Source organism: Falco punctatus (assembly GCF_963210335.1).
Source record: "Falco punctatus genome assembly, chromosome: 1".
Classification (NCBI taxonomy): Eukaryota; Metazoa; Chordata; class Aves; order Falconiformes; family Falconidae; genus Falco; species Falco punctatus.
The window spans coordinates 75,572,706-75,593,273 of record NC_137580.1 but is presented as its reverse complement, the minus strand read 5'-3'; the positions used below and the strand labels follow the sequence as shown (position 1 = coordinate 75,593,273).

Below are 20,568 nucleotides of genomic sequence, written 5' to 3'. Positions count from 1 at the left end.
GTTTGGGTGCCAGAACATAAAAATGTTCTTAATAAAGGGTTCATGACCATAACAGCCAGGGAGGTATTAAGCAACAGTTAAGTGCTTAATCAGCTTGGATTTCCCTAATGCTCAGGTGACTATCGGGAAAATGGCAACGAAGCGAACGCACTGGAAAGCAACTCTCCCTTTGCTATATGGTTTCTTATTCCAAGTTTTCATTTTTGTCAGTCTGCTTCCTTATTTTTCTTTTTCATTTTCTCCTCCATGGTCGCTGCTTTTACAGAGCATATCCATTGAGAATTCCTCCACCAAAAGCTCAAAATACTTCTTTTCAGTTGTGACCTCCTCAGCTAGAGATGGTTCTGTAGTGTTCCCCGATCTTCTTATCCTCTGAGTGCAAGTGTGAGCTGCTCTCAAATGTCAGGCAAAAATGACACCTCCACCCACAGAGAGCAGTTTCGTGTCCCAGTTTGCTGGTACATTATTGTCAGGTGTTCAAAAAAAAGAGTCGGGGGAGCATTGCAAGTCATTGCACAAATAAAGTTCTAGTGTTGCACTCTGATCATGGTGCTTTGAGAATCGGAAAGAGAGTAGGATAAAGACGCTTCGCCTCCTAACAAAATCCTGAGACGGGGTTTGGCCCGGGCCTGCCGCAAGTTTCTTGCCAGCGACTACAGAATGTTGTTTTTACTTCAGTGCTGTTCTTGAGAACTCCTGAAGCCCAACAGAGGGTTGTCATTCTGAGAGGAATCGTTCTTTTTGCCAGATACTCCCAAGTGCACGAGTCCTGTATTTCTTTAACCAGAGCGTGAAGGCTGAAGAGGAGGTTTCCATGCTGACTGTTTTCTTGCTCTGTAGTGAGGGGTGTTTCTTGATTTCTCCTGGTGGCTTTCTCTTGGGGGCCAGGAGGGAGGGCACTGGCCGTGCAGTTTCAGATCAAGACTTTTCAGAGCAGGGTTTTCTCCGTCTGCCTCTAGGCTACAGCTTTGGCTTTGAAAGTGGGGAACCACTGGCAAGACTCGCTGGGGACGGAGTCAGCAGGTGCTGCCTCCGAAAATCCACCTGACTGGGGCTCTGTGCGTCTCTTGGCTTCGGAAGCGGTAGTCCTCTGAGCACTGTCTGTCCCCTCTCCCCAGCAGAGCGCTTGCTCCGACCAGCCTGGCAGTCTGAGGTCATGGCAGGTGGGCGCAGAGCCCCAGTAACCCCAGATGCCTGCAGGATGAAGAGCTCATGTCCTGGGCTTCCTGAACGTAGGGTTGCAGATGCTGGGCCGGGGGTGGGTATGTTCCTCTGGTGACGGAATCCTCATGCTTGTTAAACACAACCCCTGTGCAGGCCGTGGGTTCCATAGAGAAGAGGGCATCCCAGTGCTTGGTGTCACTCTGGCTCCCTCCTGGCCCCCTGGGCAACTGGATGCAAGGGCACTGGGTGGGTTTACTGGTAGTACAGAGCCTGGGCTCCCTGGGCACCTCCCACGCTGCCACTGCCAGGGAAGAAGCAGACACTTGGTGGCACTTGCTGCCTAATACTTTGTCGGTGTTGCAGTGACTCAGCTCAGTGAGAGGAGGGCAGTGGGCTGAACCTTCGGAGACTCATGTTCGTGAGCCACATTACAGGCAGAAACAGGAGAACTTCGCAGTGCTGCTGCCCAGGCGTATGTTTAAAAGTGCTTTCCTTTGCCTGATCTCTCTGTGCACTAGGGAAGAGTTTGTTGAAGCCTACGTAAATTACATCTTCAACCTTTCCATCCATGAGTGGTACACGGCCTTTTCCACTGGCTTCCTGAAAGTGTGTGGTGGGAAAGTCCTGGAACTCTTCCAGCCCACAGAGCTCAGGGCCATGATAGTTGGAAACAGTAACTACAACTGGGAGGAACTGGAGGAGGTAAAGCTTCCCTTTTGTCATATTTTACTACTTTTTCACGATTACTGGGATTGTGCAGTTGCATGAGGAGGGCAACAGCCTGGCTCATGAGGCGTGATAAAGCACAAATGTCTTTTTTTTTTTTTTTTTTTTTTTTTTCTATTTTCTTTTTTCCTTCTCTCTAATGCTCCTTGTACATCTTGCCGTCATTCACACAAAAAGCTTCTTATTGGGCTGTCCTGCTACTGGTATAACTCAGGGAGGAAATTCAGGATGAGAAAGGACAAAGGAGAAGGACTTCTGTCTGCTTTTTTTAGGGATGAAACCTAAGACAGAAGGGAAGAGAAAGTTAGGGTCTTAATTTGCAGTAGAACTCACTGCGCTGCACAAGGGCAAGAAGCACACAGCCAAGGGTTCAGAGGGGAGTCTGGACACAAAGTAAGAGTTATATTCTCTCAAAATGCGTAGACCAGCAAGTTACTTGCTCTGTGTCTGCCTCAGCAGTAAAAGTGGCTTTGCAATGGAGATCACACAATCTTGTCCACGAGCCCAGCCTGTGAACAGGTACTCCAGGATTCTTCATGACATGTGTAATTAGGTGGATAGCTGGAAGCCTAACGCCTACCTTCCACGTATTGCTAGGAGAACACTTGGCTGGGTCTTTGAGCCGTGCTATTGCCCATGACCCATTCTGCTCTCCATAACTATCAGACATCAATCTGATGTCAGATACTGGGGGAGATCAGGTCTGGGTTCTGCTTAGTCTTTGCTTTCTAGTGCCAGATGAAATGATGTGACTTTGGTTTCCAATAGAGCGCTGTCTATAAGGGAGACTACACTGCAACACATCCAACTGTGAGAATGTTTTGGGAAACCTTTCATGCATTTCCCTTGGAAAAGAAGAAGAAATTTCTCTGTAAGTATCTTGCAGTGGTGCAGAGATTTCCTGAAATTAAAGACTCGGGTGGGAGTGTGTGCGAGCTCCGGGGTTATGGCATGTTGCATTAAGTGCTAGAAGATGATCCAGCATGAATGCTTATCTCCTGAATTATCTGCTAGTCTGATAACCAGGAGAGGGAGAAAACATCTATTTTTTTCCCGTTTGTGTTCATTTTTACCCTCAGAATAGCTGGGTGATATCTGCAGTGCCAGACCAAATGCAGTCTCTCACAAGGGAGTGCAGTATCCATGTGTTTGCTTTTCCAGATGGTGAATTCATAGCAGTCCCCAGAGCCCGTACTTAGTCTGGTTCCTTTTTCTGCAAGCTGAGCTTCCAGGCGCCGCAGGGCTTTTTTTTATGGACCATGGGGCAGTTGTAGGGTGACAGCTGAGTGGAGAAGCTGGTGTATAATGTGGCAGGAAAATGAGACCACGCGTTGGTGTGACTGAGTAGCAGATACCTCTCCTCCTGATGGTGGTCACCTTGTGCTATTGTGGTGGGTGGTGTGCTGAGGAGGAGAGGGAATCCTCTGCAGAAGCGGCCGTGGAAGCGTGTGTGTATGTGTGTGTTGCTTCGAGTGTCCCAGCCACACACAGATCCGAGGTGCTGTGTGTGGGTGACTGGGGAAAAAGGGGAGACAAGGAGAAACACGTGGTTTTAAGGGCAGGTGACTCTGAGTTTGTTACTGCAGCCAGCCATTTTTGCTCCCTGGAGAGTCCTGGTGGACACCTAGTTGACCAAGAGCCAGCGATGTGCTCCTGCTGCAAAAGTGACACGTGGCTGTGTTAGGGGGAGTGTTGCCAGCAGGTCTTGCTCCTCTGCGCAGCACCGGTGAGGCTACACCTGGAGTGCTGGGACCGGTTCTGGGTTCCTCAGTGTGCAAGGCACGGATATACCGGAGAGACTCCAGTGAAGGGCTGCTAAAACGGCTGGGGGACTAGAGCATCCCTGCTGTGAGGAAGGGCTGCGAGGGCTGGGGCTGTTCAGCCTGGAGAAGAGAAGGGTCACAGGGGGCTTCAGGGAGTACAAATACTCAAAGGGAGGGTGCAGAGAGGAGGGAGCCAGGCTTTGGTGGTGGTGCCCAGTGACAGGACCAGAGGCAGTAGGCACAAACTGAAACACAGAAGCTTCCTTCTGAACATCAGGAAACGTTTTTTTTCCTGTGAGGGGTACAGAGCACTGGCACAGTTAACCAGAGAGGTTAATGTGGAGTCTCCATCCTTGGAGACACTCAAAAGCTGGAGACAGTCCTAGGCATCCTGCTCTAGGTGGCCCTGCTTGAGCAGGGGAGTGGCCCAGAGGTCCTTTCGACATCAGCTGCTCTATGATTCTGTGGCTACTGGAACGATAAAGGCCAGTGTTCTTATCTGAGGGTTTTTTTCTTCCAAAGAAAGCAGCAGCCAGCTAGTTGTCCTGCATGTTCGAGTTAGAGAAATTTGCACGCTGAAGTTAGCAGCTGTGTAGAGAGGGACCCGGGAGTCCCGGGTCACAGCAGGGGCTTTTGTGGGTAACTTCACCACCAACCAGCATGGCAGGGACACTGCACAAGGGTCACGCGCAGGGGGAGCACGGATACGATGGGGGCAACAGGGAGGAACCAACCCTGGTCCTGGCATCGAGGTGCTGTGCCTGGGAGGGGTGGCCGCAGGGGGGGTGCCCCTGCAGTGGGTACCCGGCAGCCCCGGCTTTCCTCCTTTTTATCCTGCCTGGACATAAGAGGGGGCGTTTAAGGGAAGGGGGGTGCTGTGGGCTGCTTTACTTACTCATCTGCGCACCCCGCGATGGCCAGCACCTCCCCAGCGAGGCCAGCGGTGCCCTGCGTGGGGGCTGGGCAGCGTCTCCCTTCCAGGCAGGGTCCCGCTGTGCAGGTGGGGACGGGCTTTGTCATTAGGAGAAGCTGCCCACCCTAACTGGCCGCCTGCCCTCTCCTTCTCCTAGTGTTTCTGACGGGCAGTGACCGCATTCCCATCTACGGCATGTCCAGCCTGCGCATCGTCATCCAGTCCACGGCCAGCGGTGAGCAGTACCTGCCGGTGGCGCACACCTGCTACAACCTCCTGGACCTGCCCAAGTACAGCAGCAAGGAAATCCTCTGCGCCCGGCTGGTGCAAGCCATCGATCACTACGAGGGCTTCAGCTTAGCTTGACCGCACCGGTGTGGGAGAGGCACAGACACTTGGGTACGGAGGAAGAAAACGATGGGCTTGGCTTTATTTTTATAAGGGAATGGATCAGAGCATTTTTCGGGGAAAAGATAATAATAATAATAATAATAGATTGAGATGATGCAGTCTCAGCTTGATGCTGCCAGCGTTTTGCAGGGCTTTGGCAGGGAGAGGCTATTGCTTTGAATTTTCTCAACTACTGAACAAAGTAAGTTCAGTGGGCGTTTCTGTTGTTTCCCCTCCAACTTGACATCGGTGCCCTCCTGGCTGGCAGTTCCTTATAGTTTGTTTTTATTGCCCCTACACACACACGCAGAGTTACCTTTTAATTCAGTTTAAATATTTTGATGTTCCTTGCATTTAGGCTATGGTGGAAATTGAGGATGAAATAGTGATCTTCTTTTTGAAAAGCTGTGACTAGCCCCCCCACCCCCCTCCTTTTTTCCCCCTCCATCTTTTTTAAAACGCAAGCTGGTTCTTGCTTGCTTTGAATGGAAATATCCCCTGTGCCCTTTGGTTCTTGGTGGATGGTACTGGGCAGGGATGTTATTTGTGACCCCCAGGGGTGGTGTATTAGTGATGCTCTGTCTCTTTGCACCAGGATGTCTCATGGAGAGTGTGATGATTTGGGATGCTTGGCTTGTTTTTCCTCAGTTGTCTCAAATTTTGTTTCCAAGCAATGTCTTCTTAACAAAACCTCAAAATCCTCTGGAGCAGGGTTTGTGTTCGGGCCGGTGGAAGGACAAACCCTACCTATAATAATGGGTTTCTCAAATTGCATCTCTCTTGTGTTGTGTTTCTGTCTTGGCAAGCCTGCCACTTAGGCAGGTGGGCTTTGCAGAGCCGTTTTTCCATCCAAACTGACCTGTTATTCCAACACAAGGTGAGGTGGCAGCTCTCACCCACTGCCGCCTTTCTCCAGAGGAGTCACGCGTGCGTGCGTGTGTGTGAGCGTGCGGGGGTGTACGAGGTGTGTACGAGTTCTCCAGTCTCATCAGGTCAGAGAAAAGAAAGAAGCATGAAATCCACTTCTGAGTGATAACCCTCTCTTTGGAGATTGGCTTTGGTTTTGCAGTTACGGTTACTTTATTTTGCAAAAAGCCAATGTGTGAGAATTAGACTGGAAAGGTACATTAGGACTTGAGTAGGCAAAATCATTACCAAAAATTCTATCCTGTAAGATTGGAGAGCCTTTATCCCCTTTCCCCCAGTCTCAGACCCCCCCCCCCCCGCCCTTAAATGAAGTTTGAATGATAACCCCTCCCCCATTTTTCAGGTCTTGATGTAAATCTCATTTTAAGCCTAGGGTGGTTTTGACATTGACTTGTTATTAGGACATAGTATTTATGCACCGTGTTCAATATACAGTATTGAACTTTGCACCTCATAACAAAAGGTTTTAGGCTTCTGGGTTTTTTTAAGAAAGGCTGTGGGCTACACTGAGAGCCCTCCAGCCTCTTTCTAATGCAGCACTGAAGACGAATATACAATTATATCAAATGTTTATTTTCGATGTGTGTGTACATAGTACAGTATTATGCAATAAATTTGATGTTTAATTCTGCCTGAGTGGCTGCCTTTCTGTCGGGAAGCAAAGGAGGGGCTGCTCCAGGCACCGGCACTGCCTCTCCCCCCGGTCTCACTGTACCTCTGAGCATCTGGAAGAACCTCTGCCTTGGCCCGGCTGCTGGTGAGCACCCCAGTCCATCCCCTTGTTGCTTGCTTTGGTCAAATGCTGCCCTTCCCCTTCTTCCCCTGGATTCGGCTAAAGGAGAGCGAGGCAGGATGTAGCCCCAGCCCCGGGGGATTTGCTGTCTCCACAGCCAGAGCAGGAGGAGTTTTATCTGCCTGTCCTGGCTCAGCTGAAGTCGGGCAGGTCCCCTGCAGAAGAGCTCACAGGGAGCTGAGCCCAGGCCTGTCTGTCCATCCCTGTCCCTTCATCCCCACATCCCCCGTTATTTCTTCTCCTTTCCTCTCGCCTCACAGGCACCAAGGCACGCAGTTGGTGCCTCTCCTCATGGCGCTGAAGGCCGCCAAGGCTTCTGCAGCCTGTAGCCCCTCCTGCCCAGTCCCACAGCCCTGCCAGGTGCAGGCAGGACCCCAGGGACAATGTCCCCGTGTCCCCTGTGGTCTGAGCACCCTGGGATGCACAGGGCTCCAGCTGGGTGCTGCAGGCGGCAAGGCTGCGGCGGCCCTGCGGTACCCTGTGCCCCTCCTACGCTGGACTCGCCTCAGAGCTGCTGCTTCATTATTTAATAGCAAATAATTAATTAACGAGGGGCCTGTGTCTGCAGGAGCTGTGGCAGCCATACCAGAGGAATTTTAATGCCAGACCGAGCGAGAGTGGATGGCTGCGGGGGGTGTGTGGCCGAGGCGCAGCCTGGCAGCTGAGATGTTCCCTCCGGTGCCAGGGCCCGTCACCCCGTTTGCCTGGGGACGCCCCCCCCAAAATAGGCCTGGGGAGGGGGTGCTCAGCACCCGCTTGTAGCTGCTGCGAGCTGCAGCCTGGGGACTCGGCCAGCAATGACATGGCCTGCTGGTGCTGGCCCAGCTCTGGCGCATCACTAGTGTAAGTAAATAATTGTTAATTTACTGGCTTAATACAGGGTTTCTATGATGTGGCCTCACGGCTTCAGCTTCCCTGAGTTATGAAGGACGGGTGCTGCTCGCTTGCCTTTAGCTGTGCGCGTAAACACGCAGCTCCTGGGTAGGATTAATAATGAGCTACCATGTGTGCACAGGTATGTTTGGGAGTGTGCATATATAAATACACTTAGATGTACGTGTGCAGCATCCTTTGTAATGTGTTACTGCATCGGTTATACCTACTAGTAACTTACCAAACTAAAAGAAATACGTATTCAAAGTATTTGTGTTGTATCAGCAAGGTGGGCAAGCTGACGTGAACCGAAGAGACTTGGCGCCAGACTCGGCTGGGTGGCTGGGAAACGGCTGCCGAGGCACAGGTGAGCGTTTGGTGGCAAATGGTGGCGCTGCTCAAATACCAGACGTGAAAAGGAATTTTCTGTCAGAAAGTTTGTTTAAAAACAAAGTAAAATACTTCCCTGCCTCTGTGGGAAACGTAAATACATATACAGTTAAGAGACACATTGCAGTGCGTATATATGGATGGATCTGTATGTGCATTAGGTATGTGCACATACCCTATCTATACACTTTTTAGAAAGTCAATATAATGCATATACTTTACTGTGTGATCCGGATTATATAATTGTGTAAGGTTTATATATAGTTGTCTATTTTCTGTAATGTCTTGCACGTTGTGTACATGCATTATCTACAATAATACATTACACACACTATACAGGTAAGTGTGTATACTTTCTATAGATACTTACACGCACAGTGTGTGTACATACGTATTTATATCTCCAGTAGCAGATGCCAGCCGTGGCGGCGGTGAGGTCTGTGTCACAGCCCCCCGGGTGGCCTGCGCCCAGCCCTACAGCAGGGCGTGCACGCGCCTGGCCCCCTCAGCGCGGGGCAGTGTGGTGTGTGACCCGAGGTGCGGGGCAGCGAAAGGTCCTCTCCTTTTTTTGGCAAGACCAAAAAGAAAGTTGCCAGCTCAGGGCAAAGGCAGGGCCATCGCTGCTGCCTGGCCACTCGTGTACTGCGCTGAGACACCCACAGCGGCGTCTGACACGTAACAAAAACTGTCACCGAACACCTGCAGTCAAAATAGTTTTATTTTCTCATTTTATATAAAATATACACGTAACGTTTGATCCATTTATGTTAAAAAAGACACCCACCCCACCTCTACCAGCCTCTGCACTCCGATCAATTCAAATATTTGATATATACCAAGGTATTTGTGTAAATATAGCATGTTTGATGTATATACATATCCATATATGTATATGCTTCACCACTGCATGCAGGTATCCGAAGGGAGGCAGGCACAAGGATCACTCCAAACACACAAGGTTCAGCAAGTGTACAACACCCTGTGCTGCAAGGAGGGGCGCAGGCTGGCGAGACTCGACTGCCTCCCCCTGTAGCGGGAGGTGCTGCTCTGCCCCCAGCTCCGAGGTTGCAAGTTTTTTCTATGAATCTTCTGAATGTGGGGTGCAGGTGGGCTGTTCGCAATTGGACTCTGGGAGCCAGTTTGTGTGTCTTACAGCCCGAGCAAGGGGCCTTCGTCACCGTGATGGTCAGAGGCAGCAATACCTCAGTAACCCCCTGAAGGAGAAACGGGAGGAGACGAGGAAACAGCGAAGCCAAAGGACGTTGAAAACCAAGCTGCTGTACGGCTCCGCACCCTGGATGTACAGCAAGCACAGCTGGCCTGATGCAGGACAAGACTCGGGCTGGGGGCCCAGCCTCTGGCAGCTTGCTCTGCATGGTTGCCGCCAGCCAGCAAGGGCCACTGAAGTAGCCACCTGAAGCAGCCACCACTTCAAGCCCAGCACTGGGCCAGTGGCTGGCATGGCCCAGCCCCACAAACAGGACAAGCTCCACCTCTGGGCACGGTGGGGACAGCTGGGGGCTACAGCCTGGCTCTCACCTTGGCAGCTCATTTCCAGCACTGCTGAATCACGCATTTGCAAACGTCTCCAAAGAGGACTTGGGAAGCACCTTGGGCTGGAGGACGTCTGGCAGCGCTTACCCTCTGAAACTTGCACATACCAGGAATAACAACTGAGGTCTTAGCAGAATGATTCAAAGGTAAGATGCTTTAATTTCACTGCCTTTAACATAAACATCCGTTATTTGACTGTTTACTCGAGAGTAAACAGAGTAAAACCAAATGCAACTTGTAAGGATGGCAAGTCTTCCTCTGTCTTTAAGTCTTGCAATCTTATTTTGTCTGCAAGCCATTCCTCATGTAAACAAGGGGTGATGATTTATTATCCCGCGGTGTGGTAACACAGACACGCGTGTCTGAAATGGCCCCGGTAAATGGGAAGCCCAACAGACCGTGCTGCCGTCCTACAGCAGACAGTTTGTTCTAGTGACAGGGAAAGAGGTTGCCTTATACTAAACAGCTTATTTATATCACATAAAGTACATTTTTGTACAGTACTTCACACCTTTTAAAAAACAGTCTTGTATTTAATCTTCTCCAGTCAATAGACATTGATGTTGGCATAGACAACTCATCAAACAAAACACAGAGATGTTGCTTGGATTGACTTAGGAGTGTGGTGGGGCAAACGTCATTTCTGGCTATTTGTGGTTAGTGGGAAGTCAGATCAGCTGTGGGAGATACAAAGACAACATTTTAGTGCTCAGGTCTTGGAGCCCTGCTCCTGTGCAGGCTTGGGAGAGGGGAGTTGCAGCATCTGCAAACCCAGGACAGAAAGTTGAGCATTTATACGTATCTTTCCACGACTGGAATTTAAAAAAATCACTTCTTCTCTACGATTATCTTTCCTAGCAGTTCTCTTTGCAACAAAGCAGATGATGATTATTTTTTTTTTCTTCTTGCCACAGGGAAAAACTTGAAAAGAACAGTTTAAGAATAGAGATAGCTAGGTGTGGTTTGTTTTTTTTTTTTTTTTTTCTTTTAATGTACAATCTCAGTTAACAGGTTTTGTTACTTTTAGCTCTCAAAGTTCAAAAATAGAAACTCTCTAAAGTGCATAATTGTACTTACATTTCATATAAACTATCTGAAATTCTAGCAATATACCATGTAAACAGCGGTAACTAAGCATCAGAAAATGCTACAATCTCATCAGTTTAAAAATAAAATGGACTGTTCCCTACTTATCATTTATCAAGATTTGTCAGGGGCAAAACCCAGCAAACAAGATAATTTATCAGTACACAGTGCAAACAGGCTTTTAAAAATAAGCAGAGAAAACATACTCCTGGGAAGCCTTGGCTCACTGGAAAAATGTGTGACTATGAAAAAGGGCAGAAACTGCTTCTCCTGTCCAGATAAAGATGCTTGGATTCAGCAAAGCACCCAAGCTTCAGTCCATTGTGATTCAGCAAAATCTCAAAGGTTGAGGCACGTGCTCACCACCTGTTTTTGCTTTGCTGAACTGGGCATGAACAACAGAAAACTGAGCCCAGCGCCAAGGACTTTCTGGTAATCCAACATCCTTTCTCATCCCACACTTCTACTCGTAGAGTGACATCCCAGCCAGTTTGCCTTAGCTGCTTAGAATGACTCGGGAGAGCCGACTATGGACTCAGAGGAAGAGCCCGTACAGCTCTGATTTCCCGGGCTGCCTTGTGTTCGGATGGGTTTACCCTGGTCAGGCTTCCCTTCCAGTCAAACATCTTCAAAAAGCAGTTTTTGAGCCCATTTGTCAGCTCAGTTAACACACTTAAAGGATCAGTTTTGCCGAGGCAAAGCCCCACATCTCTCAAGTGATGGGAACTAAAGCACCTCTGAAAAGCCAAGCCCTAAATTCAGTCTTCACTGATCTTCTATAAAACAGGCAATTCTGCAATCAGTAAAAAGAAAACCAAAAACCAAACAACGTGGGAGTCCCCGGCGCAAGTGCTTTCGCTAACGCACATCACTGCTTTACCCATCCCGACCAGCAATGGGCATGCGCAGACCCACTGGGAGAAGGTTGCCTTGTGAAGCGTTTATGGGATCCTGGAGAGACCGAACCAGCATCGGTGCTGGCAAGAATTAACACAGCACATACAGCAAGTGCAAGGGGGTAAGTCTAAGCACCACAACCCAAATACATCTATTTGTGAGCCCACTTGCCCGTATAAAGAAGGAAAGGGGTGAAGTTCTGCGAGTCCTCTGGCACAACCTCCGCGAGGCCTGGCTGTGACGACTGGCACCGCATTTGATCTCAGCCACCTGGCTTCTGCCCGTTAGCTCCCCAGGGACCAACGCGAAAGCAAGCGTTACAGAAATGCTCTCCCTGGGGCAGCAGGATTGAGCCCTGGCTCGGGGCTGAGCGAGTCGGTGCGTGCAAGCCTCCGGAGCGGGAGAGCGAGTCCAGGGGGCCTGGGACTGCGGAGCTGCAAGCCCTCAGCTACTTGGTACGTCCCTGAACTTGCTGCCTTTCACTCCTTCAGGCAGCACGTTTGGCATGAGCACCTGAATCTTTTCTGAAAGTCATGAACAAATTCAAAAACAATGAATTGTCAAAACCCGCACCTGACACACAGGCCCTTTCCGTAGGCAGAGCACGGCTCTAGACTTTCCGTTCCCTTGCAGTATCCTCTGTGCTGGTACACTACCTAAACACACCGGGAAGAGACCATCCCCTGTTGCCACCATCGCAGTGTCATTGCTGCTGCCCACATCGTCTGATAGTGGACATAAAATAATAAAATTTAGGCTAGCAAGTATGTATGACACTCACACGGACGGTTCAGCTTAGACTCTTACGTTTGTGTCGGGTGATGAAGTACATGTACTAACAGGGTGGGTCTTCCAGGTATCTTCCACATACTTGACACCAGATGTTTAACCAATCGGCCAACCAAAATCCCAAGGGATTCTGACTTAAAGCTTTTAAAACCTCTTTTCTTCCCAGTTGCCCGCCCGTGGTCATAATGTTACAGTATTACCTTCCAAGCAGAACAAGTCGGCAAGAACCTTTCTGTATGGCTCGTTTTCTTTGCTGTCCTAAAGAGATGTAGGTACTTTCTTCTATTTCAGTCGAATCTGCCATCAAAAAAGTGGGAAGAAAGTCCAACTCGAGCCTGGGCAAAACCGTAACTCACACCACCTCTGGGTGATGACGAGGAGATTCTTACAGCATTTCTCTAGAGCAACAGAAGATGTTGGACTCCAAACAGCCAGGTCAAAAGTCTGAGCAAACCTTTACTGCAGCTACAAGAGAACAGTCTTGGTGCTATCTGACCTGTGCCTTCACAGCAGATCAGTCAGGGCACTTGTCTGTGAAACTAAAGTAGAAGCTATTTGATGATTTAATCAGTATTCAACCTGCTTTGCCTCTTGCTATGATATCCTGGGAAAAAAAAGAATAGCATGGCTGGTTCTGATATTCTAAATATTACAGGATCTGTAAGCAAATCAAAACAGAAGGATCCCTTCAGTGCAGCCACTGAGTGCAGTGTCATGCCTCCTGCACTGGCAAACTCCATTTTGGGCATCAGGCCTGGAAAAAAGACTGGACAACAGCAAGTGTAGGGAGTGATGGAAAGCCACCTTTCCTCCCCCTCCCATCTCTGGGAATGGCCCATCAGTTCCCAGGGAGCTCCTTGGCTCTCCCCAGCCAGGCTTCTGCTGCATCCGCTTCATGCGTTTGTCCATTTGGTGCTCTCTCCTCTTTGTTTGCTGGCAAAAACAATCTCTTCCTTTACATGATCTTGGAGCTAATATCTCTTTTACTGATCAGGACCTCCAGCAGCCTCAGCTTGGCCTTAATCTGCTTGTATTCATTGTATTCTTCAGCCATAGGAGTGCGGTCTTCCTTCTGCACGTTCCTAGTGGGAGTGAAAGCAGATCATGAGGATTTCTGTAACAGTCTTGCCTCAGCAACCTCCCTCTGTCCCTCAACAAGACCTACAAAGTAGCTCCTCTCCTCCGCTCCTCATCAGGGAATGAGACCAAACTTCCCTCCCCTCCCAAAAAGGAATAAAAGAGGGGCAAACAAACTGCTCTAACAAAGCATGGGACGTTTGCATATCGAGGCTGAACTCAATTCTGTGGTTCCAAACGCAAAACCTTATTTGAAGCATGCCCTGTTTCTCTGAAATTGCCAGCCTCTGCACGTTTCAGGAGACATCTGAATGTCAGCCTGCTAGCATAGGCAACATAAAATACAGCTGCTCCGGGCTTGGCACCACATCACTTACACCAACAGGGACACTTGTGAAAAGGAAGGTGCTGTTTGATCAGGTTGGTCTTAGCTTACATGAAAGTTTTCAGTGATTTTACAAGAACCTCTAAGGATGATGGCTGGTGGGAAGAAACTAACAAGGTAACTTAGGAGTATAAATATATTAAAACATTCCCTCAGCTTATTAATGCGGGACATTTTCTGAAAACAATAAACTCAGCTTCACTGAAGCAGAAATACTTGTTAAACTGGTGTCTGAATACTTCATAGACAAGCAAGAATAGGACAGAAATCTAAACATATATCATTAGGAAAAAAACAAATTATTCTATCGCCGAGAACCTATTCCACCATTCCTGGCAGCTGTGCTAGAGGCAGCGAGATTTTCACAATCTGTACTTTTGCTTTCCACTGCTTGTCCTAAGACAAAATTTTCAAAGAGGCTGTTGTCCCTGAAGTTCTCTGGGGGGCAGGGGGCAGAAAAGAACCTAATTTTAATGGGCAACTGTAATGAATGTGGGTAAAACACTGATGATGATGAAAAAATACATAATAGTGAATTCAGGTGTCTTTCTGTATCTGGAGGTCTTTGTGGATGCCAAACATTAAAAATAGCTGAAGGACAGGGAGACAGCTGAGAAATTATTACCTTCCATTTTGTCGGAAAAAATTATCTTCAAAGTCTCTCAATTTTTTCCTGATTCGCTTTTTCTCTTCCCTGACTTCTTGGAGCTGTTCTAACAGTTCAGGGCTGTTGGGTTCAAATATAAACAAGATTATACACGTGTACACAATTAGAGCAGGAAATATACAGTAACTCCACAAATGTATGGTTGTACCTATGCCAAGCAATGGAGCTGCTCCTGCAAGCAGCTCTAGCAACCTGATGTTACTTGCAACAAAAAACTCTCTGAATTTTGTTCAGCAAAACGACCATACACTTAAGCTGAAGCCTTTAAGGAGATCAAGTGTGCATTTCACAATTCACCACTAACTCCTATGAAAGAGTTATGCTGAAGATGGGTCTGGTTTTGGTGACTTTTACAAGACGAAGATTCAATGGTGACAGCTTAAGGCTACCACCTACATGCGTTTGCATCAGACCCAGCTGCTAGAAACTAGCAAAGCTAGTTCAACTTGATGTCTCCAAAACCTGAAAAGCCTTGTAGAGTACAGGGTTGTTTTCATGATAAAGCCTTGCCACTGGTGAAGTGCAGCTACTATTTAGTGTTAGAATCCAAAGATGCAGAAGTCCAATATCAGTATCATGACAAGGCAGTTTCTTCCCCAACCTTCATATGAGGGTCTACTGCATTTAAAAATAAAGCTCAAACCCATCCAACTCAGATCATAAATGGGGGAAAAAAATTCTAGACACTTCTCTGACAAATAAAATTATATCTTAGCAAGAAATAACTTTTTGAAGTTGTCTGTGAATTCAACATACATGGATGCTTCATGGAGATTTGAAAGCCCCATATCCTGATTGCTCCTAGATGGCATCTTATCATCCACCGGGGAAACAAAGCCGTCAGCGTCATCTTCTAGTTGATCCAAGAAGCTACGCACATTGAAATCTGTTTTCATGGTAATTGTGAGATCTGCCTTCACGTTGCTGTCCTCCTCTGACCCCTCCTCTTCCTCCTACAGAGAGGGACAGAGCACCCCCGTAACAGAACAGGTTACTGCTTTCCTTCTTAGAAACAGGCACCTCCTTTCACCACATGCACTGGGGAACAAGTACGAAAAGAGGTGGATAGGCAGAGCAAGCACTTTAATTGCCAAGCAATACGGGACACCAGAAGACCATCAGTAAGCCACCCTGTACCCAAAGCATGTCAGAGAAACTGCGACCACCAGCTCAAGACCAGTTAAGGAGACCCAGGGCAACAAAACCAGGTGAAAAAACCCTGGAGTTCTTAGCAACGTGTTGCTTTGTTTATGTATCCTGATGTAAATAAAAACACTTCCAGTCATTATGCATACTGTCTAAAGCATACCAGCCATCCTCTAGGTTTCCCTACAAATACACCTGGCAGCATACAGATTGCCAGGTTAAAATGTGAAACATTCCCTCAACAGATGCAGCTCAACAGCTCGCTGTAACGGCTGAATTCCAGACCTCAAACACTCGTGCAGCGATAGCGATGAGCTCAGATGTCTTTCAATGGCCCAGATGTGGGATATGACTGACTGTAAAAGGACTGCTGTTGCTAACACGTTCCCAATGTCAGCTCTGCACCATTTAGTTGGAATACACTAAAACTGGAGTAGAAACTCTGCCCAGTGCAATTTCCCTGAAGTACACTGATCATTGGGTTGTTTCAAATTTTTTTTGCAAAATTTAGAGGCACAAGATTTGAAAGTGTCTGCTGTGCTTGCTAATTCACAGTATCGCTTGTCCTGCGACACTGTCCAGAAATCATTTGGATTATCAGGGAACAGGGCCCAGTTTTCTCTTACTTACAGAGACATTTCTAGAAGGCAGTTTTCAACCTTAATATAAGGCACGAGGCATAAGCATAAGAGGAAGGTAATAAATGCCAGCATGGACAGTAAGCCTCTTAAATATGTATGTGTGTATATATATCTATCTTAACAACCACATAACTCTAGCCAGGAAGGATTTAAGCACATGCAATTCTTTGAAGGCTTTTGAGGTCTAGTATCACCAAAGTCTTCAAGTGTATGCAAAAATACATTGTTGCACTGGGATCAAAAAAAGCCATTTTCTTTACTTTTTTTCATGTGATTCCTTGTGAGTAGTTCCATTATTCCTACGCGACTGCTCCCACATTTCAAGCAAAAAGGGAGAAAGTAACACTAGGACCCGGCCTAGTCCCATTAGATCCTCAAAGTCAAAGATTTATGAACGTGTACATTTACATGAAATCAGGAGTTTGCCCAGAGTATTCTTCTTTTGTTAAAGCTCTAGGCCATGAAAATGCACTGCAAAGCCACAGGCTGAGAATTACAACTAAGGTGGAGGCTTGAGGATGAAAAAAAGGTGAGCTGAGGAGAAGTTTTGAGTAATAATAATAAAAGATACAGATAAATTGGAATACATCTCAGGAAAATCTGCAGTGAACTTGCAAAAGTTAAAGCAATATTTAGCATACAATTAGACAAAACCATTTCTCCAGATGTAAATTATATAGTTTAAACAGAAGGCCTAAACCAGCAGTCAGGTACTGTCCTTAAACCCTGCAAACAACTTCATGCTGGGCGGGGGAGGGGAGACCATCGCTCGGTGCCGTTTACCGGTCCCCAAGCATGCCGCCCTGCCCTGCCGGGTAAGGGCAACCAGGGCTGAGGCAGGAGAACGCCAATCCTGCTGTGGCGTGGAGGAGGATTTGCTAAGTCAATCTAAGCAGTAAAAGCGGTGCGCTTTATTGTAGAGGAATCTCTCTGGCACCAAAGGAGGAGCTCCCGTGCCCTTTCCTGGAAGACCCAAGTTGCTTCTGGAAAGAAAGGAAAGGGACAATTTTCCTAAGCGCTGTGACAAACCGCTTCCGAGGACATATGCAAGGTGTCTTCCCCACAGATGCCCACGAGCCCATCTCGCTTGCTCCACTCCAAGGCCCCAGTGCACTGCCCCTGCCAGCAAGGATTATTCTGGCCCAGAGCTCAGGACAAACCTCCTGCCAACGGAAGCCCATGGGAGGAAAAGAACGTGTAGAAATTTCACTTGTCTTGACCTCAGTGCCAAAACGCTAAATCTGGATGTCACAAGACCTCTCAAAGCATTTTGCTGTTTAAAACAAAGGAGTGAATTACAAGTATTCTTAGTAAGAACTCGAATGGAAATGGCCATCTAAGGCCTTTGCTTTAAACAAGTCTCACACGGGAATCTTATTTTAAACCTGCACTGGCATTTACACCGCAAACCAGAATGATCTTCACTGACCAGATCTATTTGGTTTGCACCTGCTTGGATCTTTACGCAGTCATGAAGCATCTGAATTTTCCAGAGTTACAAATATAGAATCTCCAGAGCATCTCATCATCGGCACTTCCAAAAAGCAAACTTTGCAATCATTTTTTCAACACAGACAATATTCAAGATATCGTATCCAAATGTTTGGTAAGGCTTCACCTCAAATCAATTCCAAGGTTTTATCCAGCTCTCCCAAATGCTTAGAAAACCAAACCAAACCAAGAAACCACAACAGCAAACCCCCGAAAACCCAAGAGTGACAGGGCCTGTCGAGGTAGGCAGTGCTCTGCCCATAGCGGACCTATGCAGGGGGCACGTTTCGGAGCCTTTTGGCGATTTCCTCCCTTTAGTTCTGAATGTGGTCCAGTGCAAAGCTGCCACATGCAGCTTCACAGGGCCCTACTTCAGTGTTGATAGGCATCGAAGTGTTCACAGGCTTCAGGCTGTCACCCCGATCTTCAGTCAGAAACCCGCCAGGGTTTGCATTCCCCGCAGGTCACTGCTGAGCTGGTGTGATGCTGCCCGGCACAGCACCAGCCATGCTGCGCAGCAGAGATCACCGTAACTGACAGCTCTAAGTTCTGACTCTGGGTGCAAGCATAGGTAAAAAATAAGAGGACACACTAAAAGAAAGAAACGAACCCAAACCAAACTACCCCCACCAGACCACTATTGCAGATTTGATCCAGCAGTTATCTAGAAAATACCGGTTGCTCAGTGACGATTAACTAGCCTCCAACCAGCAGCTTAACACCTTCATTCTGCGATCTGGTTTTAATGAACACGTGCCTTGAACAGTCCCATTAATACGCAATCTACTGTAACTGCCTAATAATCAAATCACCTGGGATATCTAGGTCTGCAGTATTCACACCATTAACCAGACTCTGGCTGATTTAACGGATAAGTGACCCAAGTGTGCTGAAGCACTTTTTTCCCCGTTAAATCGCAAAGGTAACAAAAGAAAGCCAGGGCCACCCAGCTCCACACTGCATGTCCTGGTCAACTGTTGGACAACTTCTCAGGGGAAGGCGGCCCAATATCACAGCTGTCTTCAGCATCAAGAATGACCACCCCACAGCAGCGCGACAAACAATAATCCTCCCATCCAAATCTAACCAAGCGTTAACTAGCAGAACCAAGTTGTTCTTACTTCCATCCTCACGTAACTTGGTTAGAAATACCCTTCACAAGGTGGTGACCAAAGAGCCCTGGATAAAATAAGCATGTGAATGGGAGCAGGTAAAGGATCCACAGGTGCCCCAGTTGGCTCCACGTGCGAGTGTTAGTTTTGTGAGAGCTCATTCCTGCCACGGTGCTGTGTGCAAGCCACAGAGCTTTGGAGTGAGAAAAACTACCGCAAAACAAGTTAGTGTCATTAAAAAGAAAGGAGGAAAGGAAGAAAAAAGCAAGGTACAAAGGTAATTGTGATTTCTTTTTTTTTTAAAGCAAAATAAATTATGTGCAGGTGGAGGGGGAAGGAGAAGGATGGGAAAGAAAGCAAAGCCAGGGAAATACTGTACTCTTATCTACAAGGGAAGAATTTGATCAGAACTGGCGAGGCTTAAAGCAGCTACTGATTTTTCAGGAGGACACTGCGAAAAAATCAACACTGATGGAAAAAAATAAATCAATCATTCTTTTTCATTGGTATAAGGGGAAAATTGATGCAAACTGAGCAATTAGTTAGCAGCTGGAGGTCTTCACCTTTATCTCCTTGAAGAAGGAAGCTGTTTCGCCCTCGATAATTGGCTGCAGCAAAGGGCTTCTCCGCTTGCTGGAGGGGGAACCCTGTGACAGGTGTTAACAAGTATGTTACATTATGAACCCCTTTCTCCTCCACCACCTGCTCTCAGCTCATTCTCACCCATACATTCACTCTCAGCTCACTGCTGGACCATCAGGAGAAATCTACTTCTTAAACATGCCTGGCAAACCCCCTGAACCTTGGGCTGTTTTCTCTCAGGACACTGGACATTGCTTAGGAAGGGACATCGCTGCCAAACACTTTTAAGAAAAAAAACTTGGATGCTGGAATACTAGCTGGGCAGGAACTACAAAGGAAAGGCTGCAAGAAAATAGTCCCCAGCCCAAGGCCCATACACACACCCCACATCTGGCTGGCTCTCCAGAGCTACAGTACAAGCCCAGCTAGGCTTCCCAGGCTTGGTTTCCAGGACCCTGATTTCCCACTGAATTGTCTAACGATGGTAGAGATGGATTTTCAAATGTGTCCCGCCTCTGCATGAGTCTCTCGCTGCTCTCACTTAAGGGGCTGGGGAAAGCCAGTCTTGTCTCTCCTCTGCTAGCCACCGTACAATTTCAGTTTCACATCTAAACGGGCTCTGACCTCTCTCTTTTCAGAGCTTTGCATTAAACTGCCCATGCACAGCTACACAGTTTCTTCCTTCTTGATTGCCAGCACCATCTTCACAGCACACATTTTGGGGAGTACTCTGCATATTCAAGGAGGATCAGCTTTTTGTTTTGTTTTAAATGCAGGACCATCTCCCACTATTTACAGAAAAAAATGCCACTTCCCAGTGTGACTGAACTGAGCAATGCCGTGCCAGCCCATTCACTTCACTGCCCCTCTACAAGAAGTGGCCAGGACATAAGCGCTGCTTGGGAACAGCAAAAAAAGTGAAGGATCATACATGACAGAGTAAACAGGAACCATGATAAAACAATTCTCTTTCCACAGACAGGCTAAAAGTGTTCTGTGTGGGTTTTTTAGATCAAATAATTTTTAGAAAGTGGCCTACACAAGTTGTCTAAAATTAGAGATAGTGCATTTACTCCCTAGATGGGTGCACTGGATTCCTGGCTGGTGGCAGTGCCTCCTTGCCAAAGCACCACCTCAAAAGAGGTCCGCCACTTGCAGGATTTATTTAATACACACAAAGCGTTAGGAGACTGTTGGCCCTT

General features: G+C 47.6%; 2 protein-coding genes across 11 annotated transcripts in view; one reads left to right on the top strand and one right to left on the bottom strand.

Annotated features, from left to right (window-relative positions):
- The window catches only part of LOC308067857 (putative E3 ubiquitin-protein ligase HERC3), a 55,591-nt gene extending 49,077 nt beyond the window's left edge, over nt 1-6,514 (top strand). For 3 of the 4 annotated variants that reach the window (XM_080397396.1, XM_080397395.1, XM_080397398.1), the window contains 3 exons: nt 1,683-1,866; nt 2,659-2,761; nt 4,724-6,514. In XM_080397396.1, the coding sequence (XP_080253522.1) occupies nt 1,683-1,866; nt 2,659-2,761; nt 4,724-4,932 (496 nt within the window). In that variant the 3' untranslated portion in view covers nt 4,933-6,514. The other variant, XM_080397397.1, reaches the window with a different exon arrangement.
- Nucleotides 6,515-8,639: 2,125 nt separating this feature from the next.
- Nucleotides 8,640-20,568, bottom strand: part of FAM13A (family with sequence similarity 13 member A) — a 141,970-nt gene continuing 130,041 nt past the window's right edge. For 6 of the 7 annotated variants that reach the window (XM_080397311.1, XM_080397313.1, XM_080397314.1 and 3 more), the window contains 4 exons: nt 19,348-19,431; nt 15,151-15,347; nt 14,353-14,454; nt 8,640-13,347 (listed from right to left, as the gene is read on the bottom strand). In XM_080397311.1, coding sequence (XP_080253437.1) covers nt 13,221-13,347; nt 14,353-14,454; nt 15,151-15,347; nt 19,348-19,431 — 510 coding nt within the window. In that variant the 3' untranslated portion in view covers nt 8,640-13,220. The remainder of the gene's footprint in view (nt 13,348-14,352; nt 14,455-15,150; nt 15,348-19,347; nt 19,432-20,568) is intronic. The other variant, XM_080397312.1, reaches the window with a different exon arrangement.